Source organism: Monodon monoceros, unplaced genomic scaffold (genome assembly GCF_005190385.1).
Source record: "Monodon monoceros isolate NGI ecotype Baffin Bay Population unplaced genomic scaffold, NGI_Narwhal_1 Super_Scaffold_14, whole genome shotgun sequence".
In the NCBI taxonomy this organism is placed as follows: Eukaryota; Metazoa; Chordata; class Mammalia; order Artiodactyla; family Monodontidae; genus Monodon; species Monodon monoceros.
The window spans coordinates 17,063,934-17,076,643 of NW_021703770.1; the positions used below are offsets into that span (position 1 = coordinate 17,063,934).

General features: G+C 35.6%; 1 protein-coding gene across 6 annotated transcripts in view; it reads right to left on the bottom strand.

Moving 5' to 3' along the window:
* The window catches only part of COL14A1 (collagen type XIV alpha 1 chain), a 271,596-nt gene that overhangs the window by 173,258 nt on the left and 85,628 nt on the right, over window positions 1–12,710 (bottom strand). For all 6 annotated transcript variants that reach the window (XM_029222937.1, XM_029222936.1, XM_029222935.1 and 3 more), the window contains 4 exons: window positions 9,915–10,070; window positions 8,874–8,993; window positions 7,141–7,305; window positions 4,316–4,477 (listed from right to left, as the gene is read on the bottom strand). In XM_029222937.1, coding sequence (XP_029078770.1) covers window positions 4,316–4,477; window positions 7,141–7,305; window positions 8,874–8,993; window positions 9,915–10,070 — 603 coding nt within the window. The remainder of the gene's footprint in view (window positions 1–4,315; window positions 4,478–7,140; window positions 7,306–8,873; window positions 8,994–9,914; window positions 10,071–12,710) is intronic.

A 12,710-nucleotide genomic window follows, 5' to 3' on the forward strand; every position in this document is an offset into this window, starting at 1 on the left:
GCTGGCTCTTTGAGAAGATAAACAAAATTGATAAACCATAGCCAGATTCATCAAGAAAAAAGGGAGAAAAAAAAAAAGAAAAAAGGGAGAAGACTCAAATCAATAGAATTAGAAATGAAAAAGGAGAAGTAACAAGTAACACTGCAGAAATACAAAGAACCATGAGAGATTACTACAAGCAACTATATGTCAATAATATGGACAACCTGGAAGAAACGGACAAATTCTTAGAAAAGCACAACTTTCCGAGACTGAAAAAGGAAGAAATAGCAAATATAAACAGACCAATCACAAGCACTGTAATTGAGACTGTGATTAAAAATCTTCCAACAAACAAAAGCCCAGGACCAGATTGCTTCACAGGCGAATTCTATCAAACATTTAGAGAAGAGCTAACACCTATCCGTCTCAAACTCTTCCAAAACATAGCAGAGGGAGGAACACTCCCAAACTCATTCTACAAGGCCACCATCACCCTGATACCAAAAGCAGACAAAGATGCAACAAATAAATAGAAAACTACAGGCCAATATCACTGATGAACATGGATGCAAATATCCTCAACTAGCAAACAGAATCCAACAGCACATTAAAAGGATCACACACCATGATTAAGTGGGGTGTACCCCAGGAATGCAAGGATTCTTCAAAATAAGCAAATCAATCAATGTGATACACCATATTAACAAACCGAAAGATAAAAACCATATGATCATATCACCAGATGCAGAAAAAGCTTTAGACAAAATTCAACACCCATTTATGATAAAAACCCTCTAGAAAGTAGGCAGAGAGGGAACTTACCCCAACATAATAAAGGCCATATATGACAAACCCACAGCCAACATCGTTCTCAGTGGTGAAAAACTGAAACCATTTACACTAAGATCAGAAGCAAGACAAGGTTGCCCACTCTCACTACTATTATTCAACATAGCTTTGGAAGTTTTAACCAAAGCAATCAGAGAAGAAAAAGAAATAAAAGGAATCCAAATTGAAAATGAAGAAGTAAAACTGTCACTGTTTGCAGATGACATGATACTATACATAGAGAATCCTAAAGATGCACCAGAAAACTACTAGAGCTAATCAATGAAATTGGTAAAGTAGCAGGATACAAAAGTAATGCACAGATATCTCTTGCATTCCTATACACTAATGATGAAAAATCTGAAAGAGAAATTAAGGAAACACTCCCATTTACCACTGTAACAAAAAGAATAAAATACCGAGGAATAAACCTACCTAAGGAGACAAAAGACCTGTATGCATAAAACTATAAGACACTGATGAAAGAAATTAAAGACAATACAAACACATGGAGAGATATATCATGTTCTTGGATTGGAAGAATCAACACTGTGAAAATGACTATACTACCCAAAGCAATCTACAGATTCCATGCAATCCCTACCAAACCACCAATGGCATTTTTCACAGTACTAGAACAATAAATTTCACAATTTGTATGGAAACACAAAAGACCCCGAATATCCAAAGCAATCTTGAGAAAGAAAAACAGAGCTGAAGGAATCAGGCTCCCTTACTTCAGACTATACTACAAAGCTACAGTAATCAAGACAGCATGGTACTGGGTACAAACAGAAATATAGATCTATGGAACAGGATAGAAGGCCCAGAGATAAACAGATGTGCATGTGGTCACCTTATCTTTGATAAAGGAGGCTAGAATATACAATGGAGAAAAGACAGCTTCTTCAATAAGTGATGCTGGGAAAACTGGACAGCTAAATTAATTTCTAAACAGTGAAATTAGAACACTCCCTAACACCATACACAGAAATAAACTCAAAATGGATTAAAGACCTAAATGTAAGCCCAGACACTATAAAACTCTTAGAGGAAAACACAGGCAGAACACTCTATGACATAAATCACAGCAAGATCCTTTTTGACCCACCTCCTAGAGTAAGGAAAATAAAAACAAAAATATACAAATGGGACCTGATGAAACTTGAAAGCTTTTGCACAGCAAAGGAAACCATAAACAGGACGAAAAGACAACCTTCAGAATGGGAGAAAATATTTGCAAACGAAGCAAGTGACAAAGGGTTAATCTCCAAAATATACAAGCAGCTCATGCAGCTCAATATCAAAAAAACAAACAACCCAATCCAAAAATGGGCAGAAGACCTAAACAGACATTTCTCCAAAGAAGATATACAGACTGCCAAGAAACACGTTAAAGGATGCTCAACATCACTAATCATTAGAGAAATGCAAATCAAAACCACAAGTGGTATCACCTCACACCGGTCAGAATGGCCATTTTTTAAAAATCTACCAACAAAAATGCAGAAGAGGGTGTGGAGAAAAGGGAACCCTCTTGCACTGTTGGTGGGAATGTGAATTGATACAGTCACTATGGAGAACAGTATGGAGGTTCCTTAAAAATCTAAAAACAGAACTACCATATGACCCAGTAATCCCAGTACTGGGCATATACCCTGAGAAAACCATAATTCAAAAAGAGTCATGTACCACCTTGTTCGTTGAAGCACTATTTACAATAGCCAGGACATGGAAGCAACCTAAGTGTCCATCCAGAGATGAATGGATAAAGAAGATGTGGCACATATAGACAATGGAGTATTATTACTCAGCGTTAAAAAGAAGTGAAATTGAGTTATTTGTAGTGAGGTGGTTGGACCTAGAGTCTGTCATACAGAGTGAAGTAATTCAGAAAGAGAAAAACAAATACCGTATGCTAACACATATATATGGAATCTAAAAAAAAACCAAAAAGGTTCTGAAGAACCTAGGGGTAGGACAGGAATAAAGATGCTGAAGTAGAGAATGGACTTGAGGACATGGGGAGGTGGAGAGGTAAGCTGGGACGAAGTGAGAGAGTGACATGGACATATATACACTACCAAATGTAAAATAGATAGCTAGTGGGAAGCAGCCACATAGCACAGGGAGATCAGCTCAGTGCTTTGTGACCACCTAGAGGGGTGGGATAGGGTGGGAGGGAGGGAGACGCAAGAGGGAGGAGATATGGGGATATATGTATATGTATAGCTGATTCACTTTGTTATAAAGCAGAAACTAACACACCATGGTAAAGCAATTATACTCCAATAAAGATGTTAAAATAAATAAACGAATAAAATAAAAATTTAAAAAAAAGAAAACAGGCAAAAAATATGAACAGATGTTTCATCAAAGAGGATATACAAATGCAAATAAGCATGTGAAAAGGTGTTCAACTTCATTAGCTATCAGGAAAATGAAAATTAATGCCACAATGAGATAGCACTCCACACCTATCAGAATGACTGAAATAAAATATAGTAACAACAAATGTTAGCGACAATGCATAGAAACTGGATCACTTATATATTGCTGGTGGGAATGTAGAATGCACCAGCCACCCTGGAAAATTGTTTGGCAGCCTCTTAATTAAAACTAAGCTACTTATGCAATTACAAGATGATGAAGCAGTTGCACTCCTGGGCATTATTCCAGAGAAATGAAAACTTATGTTCACAGAAGAACCTATACATGAATGTTCATAGCAGCCTTTTTGGTAACAGCCAAAAAGTGGAAAGAATGCAGATCTTTATCAATGTGTGAATTGTTAAACAAAGTGTGGTACATCCATACCATGGAATACAACGCAGCAATAAAAAGGAAAGAGCTACTGATACATGCAACTACTTTGATGAATCTCCAGGGAATAACCCTGAGTGAAAAAAGCCAGTCCTCATATACATACTTTATAATTCCATTTATATAACATTTGCAAAATGAAAAGTATTTTGAGATGGAGAACAGATTAGTGGTTGCCAGGGGTTAGGAAGATGTTGGAGGAGGGAAGGAATGTGGCTATAGAAGGATAACAGAAATGGTCCTCGTGGTGACGTGAATGTTCTGTATCTTGTCTGTATGAACGTCACTTTCCTGACTCTGATATCGTACTGTAGTTTTGTAATATGTTACCATTGAGGGAAACAGGTAAAATATACATGATCTCTTTCTACATTATTTCTTACAAATTCATGTGAATGCTCAATGATCTCAAAATCCAACATTTAATTAAAAAACAAACATGATGGTCTAAATGCAACACCATGGAGATATTATCTAGTAATTTAAAGTATCCCTCCCACAAGCCCACGGAACCTACCAATATACTCCCTTTTCTACTCTGATGATCCCTGTCTTGAGAGCACAAAGGACTGTTTAGTAAGTCGATGTGAAAAATCATAAGAATTTTCATAATCCATGATAGATTTTTGCCCAGAGTAATACCCACATGAACAGAGTAACCATGCTCTGTCATTCATTGTACCTTTGATCTCCCTGTCCTGTTCTTCCACCCTGGAGCAGACAGTCCTCGTCAGACTCTCCACAACTGTGTGCATCAGGTCAAATTCGGCGACATTGTACACATGAGTGTTGTCTGGTTCAGAGGCGATCTCCTGCAATTCATTCTCATCCGCGTTTTTCACCCCTGGCATTGAGGACAACAGGGAGGGTCATGACGGTCATGCCCCATTTGAAAAAGCAACTGCAGTGACCCCGACCTGCACCCATCAGTCTCCACCGCAACCAAAGCACCTGTACTTTGGCACCTGTACTTAAAGAGGCACATCTCATGTCAGATTGTTTTTTAAATTCACTTTCAAAGTCATTTTTATTTTATTTTTGAATTTTTATGATTTTTTGGCCTCACCGCTCGGCATGTGGGATCTTAGTTCCCCAACCAAGGATTGAACCTGTACTCCCTGCACTGGAAGGGCTTGTCCTAACCACTGGACCACCGGGGAATTCCCTCAAAATCATTTTTAAATGATTAAGTCTTAACTTTGTTCAGTACATCTTAAAGGAAGATGTATTGATGAAACTAACTTCTGTCTTTCATAAATATTGCAGAAGCAATAGCAATTAAACCAGTACTCTACACTATCTGAACTTCAGGTTTAAATTTTTATAAAATTAGTTTACTTAAATTGAGACAGAAAATCCTTGGCCCTCTTGGAATTTTCCAGTCTATCTTAGCCATGGATACTAACAATTAGAGTGTGCTTACTATGCCCCAAGCACTTCAATGTTTTCTATATATTAACACATTTAATCTTCACAACCAATCCTATGAGTTTGGCATTACTGTTTCTCCCATTTTACAGATGACTAAGCTGAGGCACAGAGAGGTTGATTCATTTGCTCAAGGAAGCACAACCAGTAAGTATACAAATGGGGTTTCACCCAGGCAGTCTAGATCCAAAGTCATATGCTCTTAACTACTATCTCAAGCTGCCTCTCAGAAGATTACACATTAAAATGAGTAAATATTTACCAGTGAAATTAGAAATAGAAAAAGGGAGGCACAGGATTCGGTTTCATGGGTGTAAAGGTAGATTTCTCTTCCCCAGGCTTCAGTAAACAAGGAGCATTTCTTTAAAAATCACAGTCATTGCAATTATCTAAGGATGTTAAAAAGGGGTACTATGGAAGCAAGGAAGAGAGATTACCTGGGGCAACATTAATTACTTCTTAGGTGCCCAGCTGTGCCATTTAATTTATCTGCCAACCTCAACAGATTGAGTAACAAAGCATCGGTTGTTTCTGAACTATTTGCTTTAGGGGGTTATAAGATGATAAATACTACTGATTTTCAGGTAATTCCCAGAGAAAAAGTCCAAATCACATCTGAATGAGTTCACTTAAATTCATCCATTCATCGTTAATGAGACCACAGAATGGAGAGTAAACACATAAATTAATCCCTTATTAGCGTAAGTCTTCTGCAGGGATTTTCTTTGTTGAACAAAAGGATAGCAAAATAAAAAATAAAAATTAAATCAATCTCTCTAATGTTCCTTGTCTGAAGGACCTCTACAATAACTTTTAAAATGCATAGCTGGATCTGTGTCCACAATAGCAAAATAACAGTGCATGCTGAAGCAATGAGCTTAATGTCAATAATACTTTTCATGGCATTTAGTTAAAACCAACAAGTTTGGATCAGTTAAGAATATTCTAGAGAAGATAAACCCCAAATCTCTCTCACCTTTCCAAACAAAACAGTCTGTTGTAAAGAGCACGGAAAAGTGAGGAAATGGTAGTCATGACTTGGATGGAATTTGTTTTGTAAGGATTTTGCCTTGTTCATATTTATGCTCCAGCACCCACCAAAATGCCTGCCACCCAGCAAAGAAGCAAATACTTCTCGAATGAAACATTCTATAAACCACATTTTGAGTAACAAATCTAGCAATCAGTCAGAGGAATTGTCTCTATTTTTTTTTTTTTTGGTCAGTCTCTACTAAATAGAAGGCCTTCCTATCGCCAAAGAAAATGTAAATAATTTAATCAAGAGCAAAATTGCATCAACTAAATATTTTGCAGTTATTCTGAGTGTGTGTCATACATATTCTTCCCACAAACCGATACCTTATAAAGGGTTATTTTCAAATAAATAATACTGCATATCTATAATTCTTTGCTTTCTTAACTACAAGACCTTAATTCCTTGAAAATGATAAATTGGTTTCTCTCTACACTATCAGAGAAGAGATAGCTATAAAGTGATAGTAAAGAGAAAAGTCTTGACTAATTAAATGGTAACAAATATGTACCTAACCTTTGCACTTTATGGTTTTCACAACATTTTGTGTGTGGTATCTCACCTAGAGATCCTCACACCATAAGATCCATCAGTTCCATCACTTCCATTTTTAATGTAAGGAAGTTGGGCTCAGATCAAATGACTGGCTATGACTAGAGCTAAGGGGGAAAAAGGCCGGGGGGAGGCGGAGGGATAAATTGGGAGATTGGGATTGACATATACACACTACTATCTATAATATAGGTAATTAATAAGGACCTACTGTGTAGCACAGGGAACTCTACTCAATACTCTGTAATGACCTATATGGGAAAAGAATCTAAAAAAGAGTGGATATATGTACATGTATAACTGATTCACTTTGCTGTACAGCAGAAACTAACACAACATTGTAAATCAACTATACTCCAATAAAAAAAAAAAGAAAAGACTTGGAAGTGTTCAGGTCTCCTGGCTTTCAGTGGAGCGTATTTTGCATCATATATAGTTTTAAGTGGTTGTGTGTGTGTGTCCATTGTTGAAACAGGACCATAATTAACAAATACCTATGGCAAACAGTTCTACACCAGATTCACGAAGGTTTCTGGATGGTGGAATGATATCATCTTGGGATTTTCCATCTGTGATTAAAATGCCAATTTTGGACACTCCAGTCCTCGCTCCCGCTTCTGGTTTAAAGCTGTTTTCAAAGACGTAGTTCAAAGCAAGACCTAGGAGAAAACAAGAAAAAATAAATACAAACCAACCATCTCTAATAAAAAGCCTTCCAATTCTGCAAAATGTAACCACAAGATGAGTAACTTAGAACGTTAAAAGAGTTTTTATTAGATGTGCACTTTCGTCTTCATTTTTACAATAAACTATTCTTTGACAGATCCGATGAAAAACTAAAATCCACCAAAACAGAGGTAATAAAAAATAGCTGAATAGTGCATCATTTCAGAAACTAACATTCATAAAGAACACTGAATTCATATCAAATGTATATTGACAGATCTGTGTACAAGAAAATCTAAACCTTTATAATTAAGGATGAAGCAAGAATACCCACACAGAAGCAAATGTCCCAAATATCATCACTACATTTTCAATTTTGTTCTTGATGATCTAAAAAAACCCACAAATTCTCTTTCTCTGTTTTATAGAGGTAGAAGGGGCAGATCTAAAACGATAGTTGAACTCCTGCATTTTGAGTGTGACACTTTTCACCCAGAAAAAATAAATACCAAATATTGTTATAGGATTTGTGCTTAATAAAGTTTTGTTGTATTAACAAAAAACTTGTTAGATGAAACCTCCAATTGGCAAAGCAATTATCAGGATTTCAGTGGTTTACTTAAAATTCAATGACCAAAAAAAAAAAAAAAAAAATTCAATGACAGCATCTCTATTATGTAAACTGAGCATCCACATTGTGGGCCCACAGAGGGAAATAGCATGTATTAGGGTTAAAACCTGTGATAACTCTTTGTGGTTGGGTCATGGATAATTGTAATTTAAATATTCTTACATTACAGTTGTTCCTTGGTATCCACAGGGCGATTGGTTCTAGGACCCCCTGTGATACTCAAATCCATGGATACTCATGTCCCTCATATAAAATGGAGTAGTATTTGCATACAACCAACGTGCATCCTCCCAGATACTTTAAGTCATCCCTAGATTACTTATAATACCTAATACAATGTAAATTGCCTGTAAATAGTTACCAGCATGTGACAAATTTAGGTTTTGCTTTTGGGAAATTTCTGGAATTTTTTTCCAAATATTTCTGATCCCTGGTTGGTCGAATCTGCAGATGCTAAGGGCCGATTGTACTAATTTATCAAAAATATTGGTGAGCCAAAGCTCCATAAATATTTCCATGATAACTACTGATTGCAGAATAAGGGTAAAGAAAATATCTTCCTTGAAAATTGGTAGAAATTCGTTTTTATTTAATTGACAGCATGACTGGAGGAAGAACAGGTGAAGAGGAAGAAAAATGAACTGACAAAGGTTAAGACAGCTACTAAAGCCTGTCAGTGTCAGGGACTGCTCGGTTCTCTTCTAGTTCAACCAAGCCCTTCCTGGGACATTATATTCATATAGCAAAAGGGATGAGATGTCTAGGTTTTAACTCTTAATGCTAGGTTGGAGAAAAGAGCCATCTAAGAACTTTATATGCTAGTTTGGTTTAAAAATACTATGCCAAGACATGCAAAGTGGCAAAACGAAGTAATAAAACTATTCTTCAGCAAGATATGTTGCTAAAAATGTGGACTAGACAAAAACATACCTGTTAGTGTATTTCCTCCCTTGTATGGTAGATTTCGGACAGCTTCGATCACCTCATCTTTTGTGTTAAAAGCATTCAAGTGCCATTCTATTCTGGGGTCGCCGCTATACTGTGCAAGACCTGGAAAAGAAAGATGAGAAAGCCCACCCAGAAATGATGGGTTACTCAAAGATCTAGTGGACCATTCAAGAAACTAGAATGACGAAGGGCCTAATCTTTGCAACATTTTTTTCTCTACCTCACTATGTACTTTCAAAATGAGTTCTTGACATCAATTTAAGGAATTTTCAACATAGCTGGGAGCTGAAGGAATGTATATATTTTCTAGCCATCTAGAAGTGAGCACCCAATCAGGTACTTAGCGTTTTTTTTTAAAGTCTGATCATGTTTGTAGATAAAAGGTCTAGATTTATTTAATTTTTTTTATTGAGGTAACATTGGTATATAACATTATACCAGCTTCATGTGGACAACATTATATTTTGACTTCTGTATACATTATAGTGTTTGTTTTTGGTTTTTTCCCCAAAGGAATGAGTTTTCTTTATGGCTATTTAGAAGGGAAACTAGGAGACTTTATATAATAAAATGGATATGTTGCTCAATGATTTACACCTTTTATTTTGCTTTTTATCTCAGCTAGAATTAATTTGGCAAAGATTATCTTGTACTATAAAACATTTCCCAATTGTTAAACATTTCATTGGATTCAGCTGTGTTTTTTTTAAATAAAAAGAAAACTTTTACCTGATAAATTCTTAAACAAATGACAACTTTAAAATTATTATTATTATTAGGCAGAGAAGATTTTGGCTTTCCAGAAAATTGAAGTGTGTTCAATAATTAATTGAGTGACACTGTCATTAGCAAAAATTAGTAGAAATAAATATTTATTGATGCAAACTTGCCCTTTTGGGAATATCACTATTGTTAAACCTGTAATTCTGAAAACCATTTGGTAAAGAATCTTTGAAATTTCTTAAGAAGCCTCCTGGTGGTTTTACACTGGCAGCAGACTGCTGTTATTGGCAGAAGATGTACCAATTCGTGTCTTCTCGGAGCCCACGTCGAATGCTGTAACCAGGTTTTCCAAAAAAGACCGAACCAGTCTGAAGTTGAATCTTCCAATACTCCATGAGCCATCAACCAGAATTATAATATCAGCAACAGCTGGAGTTTGACAGAAAAATTTCACTTCTGCAAAGTACAGACCAAAAAAGTATCTGTGTTACTGTTGGAACTTTTAAAAGAGTGAGTTTATTTTAAGTCTTTCAGATAATTTGGTGCTAAGAATACAATAAAGTTTCCATTAAAGCAACCATATTTTTATAACCATTCTTTTAAATGCATTTTTACCAGGAAAAAAAATGTGGTAACAGCTGGCAGCGGAGTCAATGTTCTGCAAATAGCAAAACACTGGCAGGTTCACACCATCTTGGCAACTCAAGTCTTCTGCATAGTTTAAAAAGTAGTGTCTGTGCAAAAGCATCCAGTTTTGGGTTTTAGTCTGTAGCTTCTTTCCAGGAAAGGTCTTAGCAACACCCGTGTAGGAGAGTCAACAGGGCTGGGAAGATAGCCAGGAAGCAGAGAGGCGACTCTCCCATTCTGGTAAGTCTATGCTAGAGGAAGTCAGTCATAAGAGAAGAAAACATGGGCTTCCTGAATTCAGGGAAAAGGCAGGGCCATGCATTTAATCTAAGAAAGGTACACAGACCTTTGCTAAAATAGGAAGGGTTTGTGGAAGAAGAAAATTGGAAAAGAGCCCAAGAATTTCCCCCAATTCAAATCTTTTTACATATCGTGTCTATGTGACAGTAAGATTTTATCCCTAAAAGTCATTTAAGTAATTGATTTTTTTAATTAAGTTTCAGAATAAGGATCTAGAAAAGGATACCTGGTGGCTGGAGTGGCTCTACCTTAAGCTTTGCCCTCAGGGAAAGTCCTAGCCCACAGTGATTGCGGGCAAGATGTGAAGGGCAAACAGCTGTCTTTGCAATAAAGGGGGCAGGTCTGTGCTGGATGAGGTGAAAACCACCACTTACATTCACACAGAGCCAGAATACTAGAATATTCTTAATGGGTTTAAGAATCCTTAAAAATGTCACAGTATTGTCAGCATCTTTACCAGCAGTGCTTTTTACTGCAGTTTGTGCTTCCCAAAGGATGGCTTAACTTTGCTGAATTTTCATATTAGGACTGGAGATCAGGAATATTGTGTGTGTATATGTGTCCATGTCAACTTCCTGAAATGCCCAGCAAATCCCTACTTTGCTTTCTAACATTAAAATGACAATAAAACAGAATTTAAAATATAGTTTATGTAGTGAAAAGCAAAATAAAGAAGTGTTCATAAATAAATTGAATATATTTTTTCCTGGGGGGGAAATAGTTGAACTACTATGTTTGATATATATCTCAGTTTAATATATATCTCTGTACCTACTGGCCACATTTAGTTAAAACAATCGTGGATCTTGGTTTTTTTTCACATTCATGGAATACCTAGATCCTTTTACCAGATGGGGAAAAAGTGTATTTGCCAAGGAAATACTCAGATACTCATTATGTAAGCTAAACAATACAGCTCAATCCAAAGTTTATATATTACATTTTGGGGCACCAAATCTCCCTTCTTTAATGACCAAATACAAAGCCACCACTAACTTAGGAGTCAGCCCTCTGTACCACACTAAAAAGTTCTAAAACAGAACAATGCAAGAAGTCATGGGGTAGAAATTAGTTTGTGCTTTGGAAATAATCAGGGAAAATTAAAGTCTTAAGAAGCTTTAAGAATCTATTTCTCTCAATTTTTATGGGGAAATTTACCTGAAATGAAAAGTAGTTTTCTTTTTCTTCCAAAACTATTGGGGATATTATTTCACTTTTTAATTTAAAATTTTTTAATTGTTTGGATACACTGTAGACAGGGTCTTAGAAAGGGAGCAGTTTCTCTTTGCTTACTTAGAAGAGGGCTATGAAAACTGGTATTTTCCATTTTAAAATTGTTTCCAATAAAAATATTCTGTTAACTTAGCTCATTCAAGTCATTTTGACTTGGAGATAAAAATTCTAGATCTCTCCAAAGTAAGATAGAAAATTAATTGAATAGAAATTAGAATACTGATAAATTTAGTGATATTAAATTTTTTAAAGTTGTTCATCAAAAGACACCTTAAATAAAATAAAAAGATAAGTTATGATTGGAAGAAGACATGTACAATATAAAAAACTGAAAAAGGATCAGCATCAAGAATATATAAATACATAAAAAACCATGAATAGATACTTCAGAGAATAGGAAATATATAATATGGTTAATAAATGAATGAAGAGAATGAATGTTTAACTACATTGGTGATCACAATAATAAAAAAATCAAGACCATGATGAGGTACAATTGTACTCATTCAACTGGAAAAAAATAAATTTAATAGCATTTATGATTACTCTAAAGATAATGAAATATTTAGGTATATACTTAAAACATGTGCAAGATCTGTGTGCTGCAAATTACATTACTGATAGAAGTCAAAGAAGACATAAATCAATGCAGAAGGCTACCATATTCATGGACAGGAAGACTAAACATAGTAGAAATGTCAATTATCCCCAAATTGATCTATAGGTTTAATGCAATTCCTATCAAAATCCCAGAAAGTTTTTCTTAAGACATAGACAAGCTTATTCTAAAATTTATATGGGAAGGCATAGACCCCAGAATAGTTTTTTAAAAAGTCATGACAAAGAAGAATAACATGGAAGGAATCATTTTACGGGGTATTCACCCTACTTACTGTACATAAGTAATGGGTATTTCAGAGGGTTAGATACACCCAT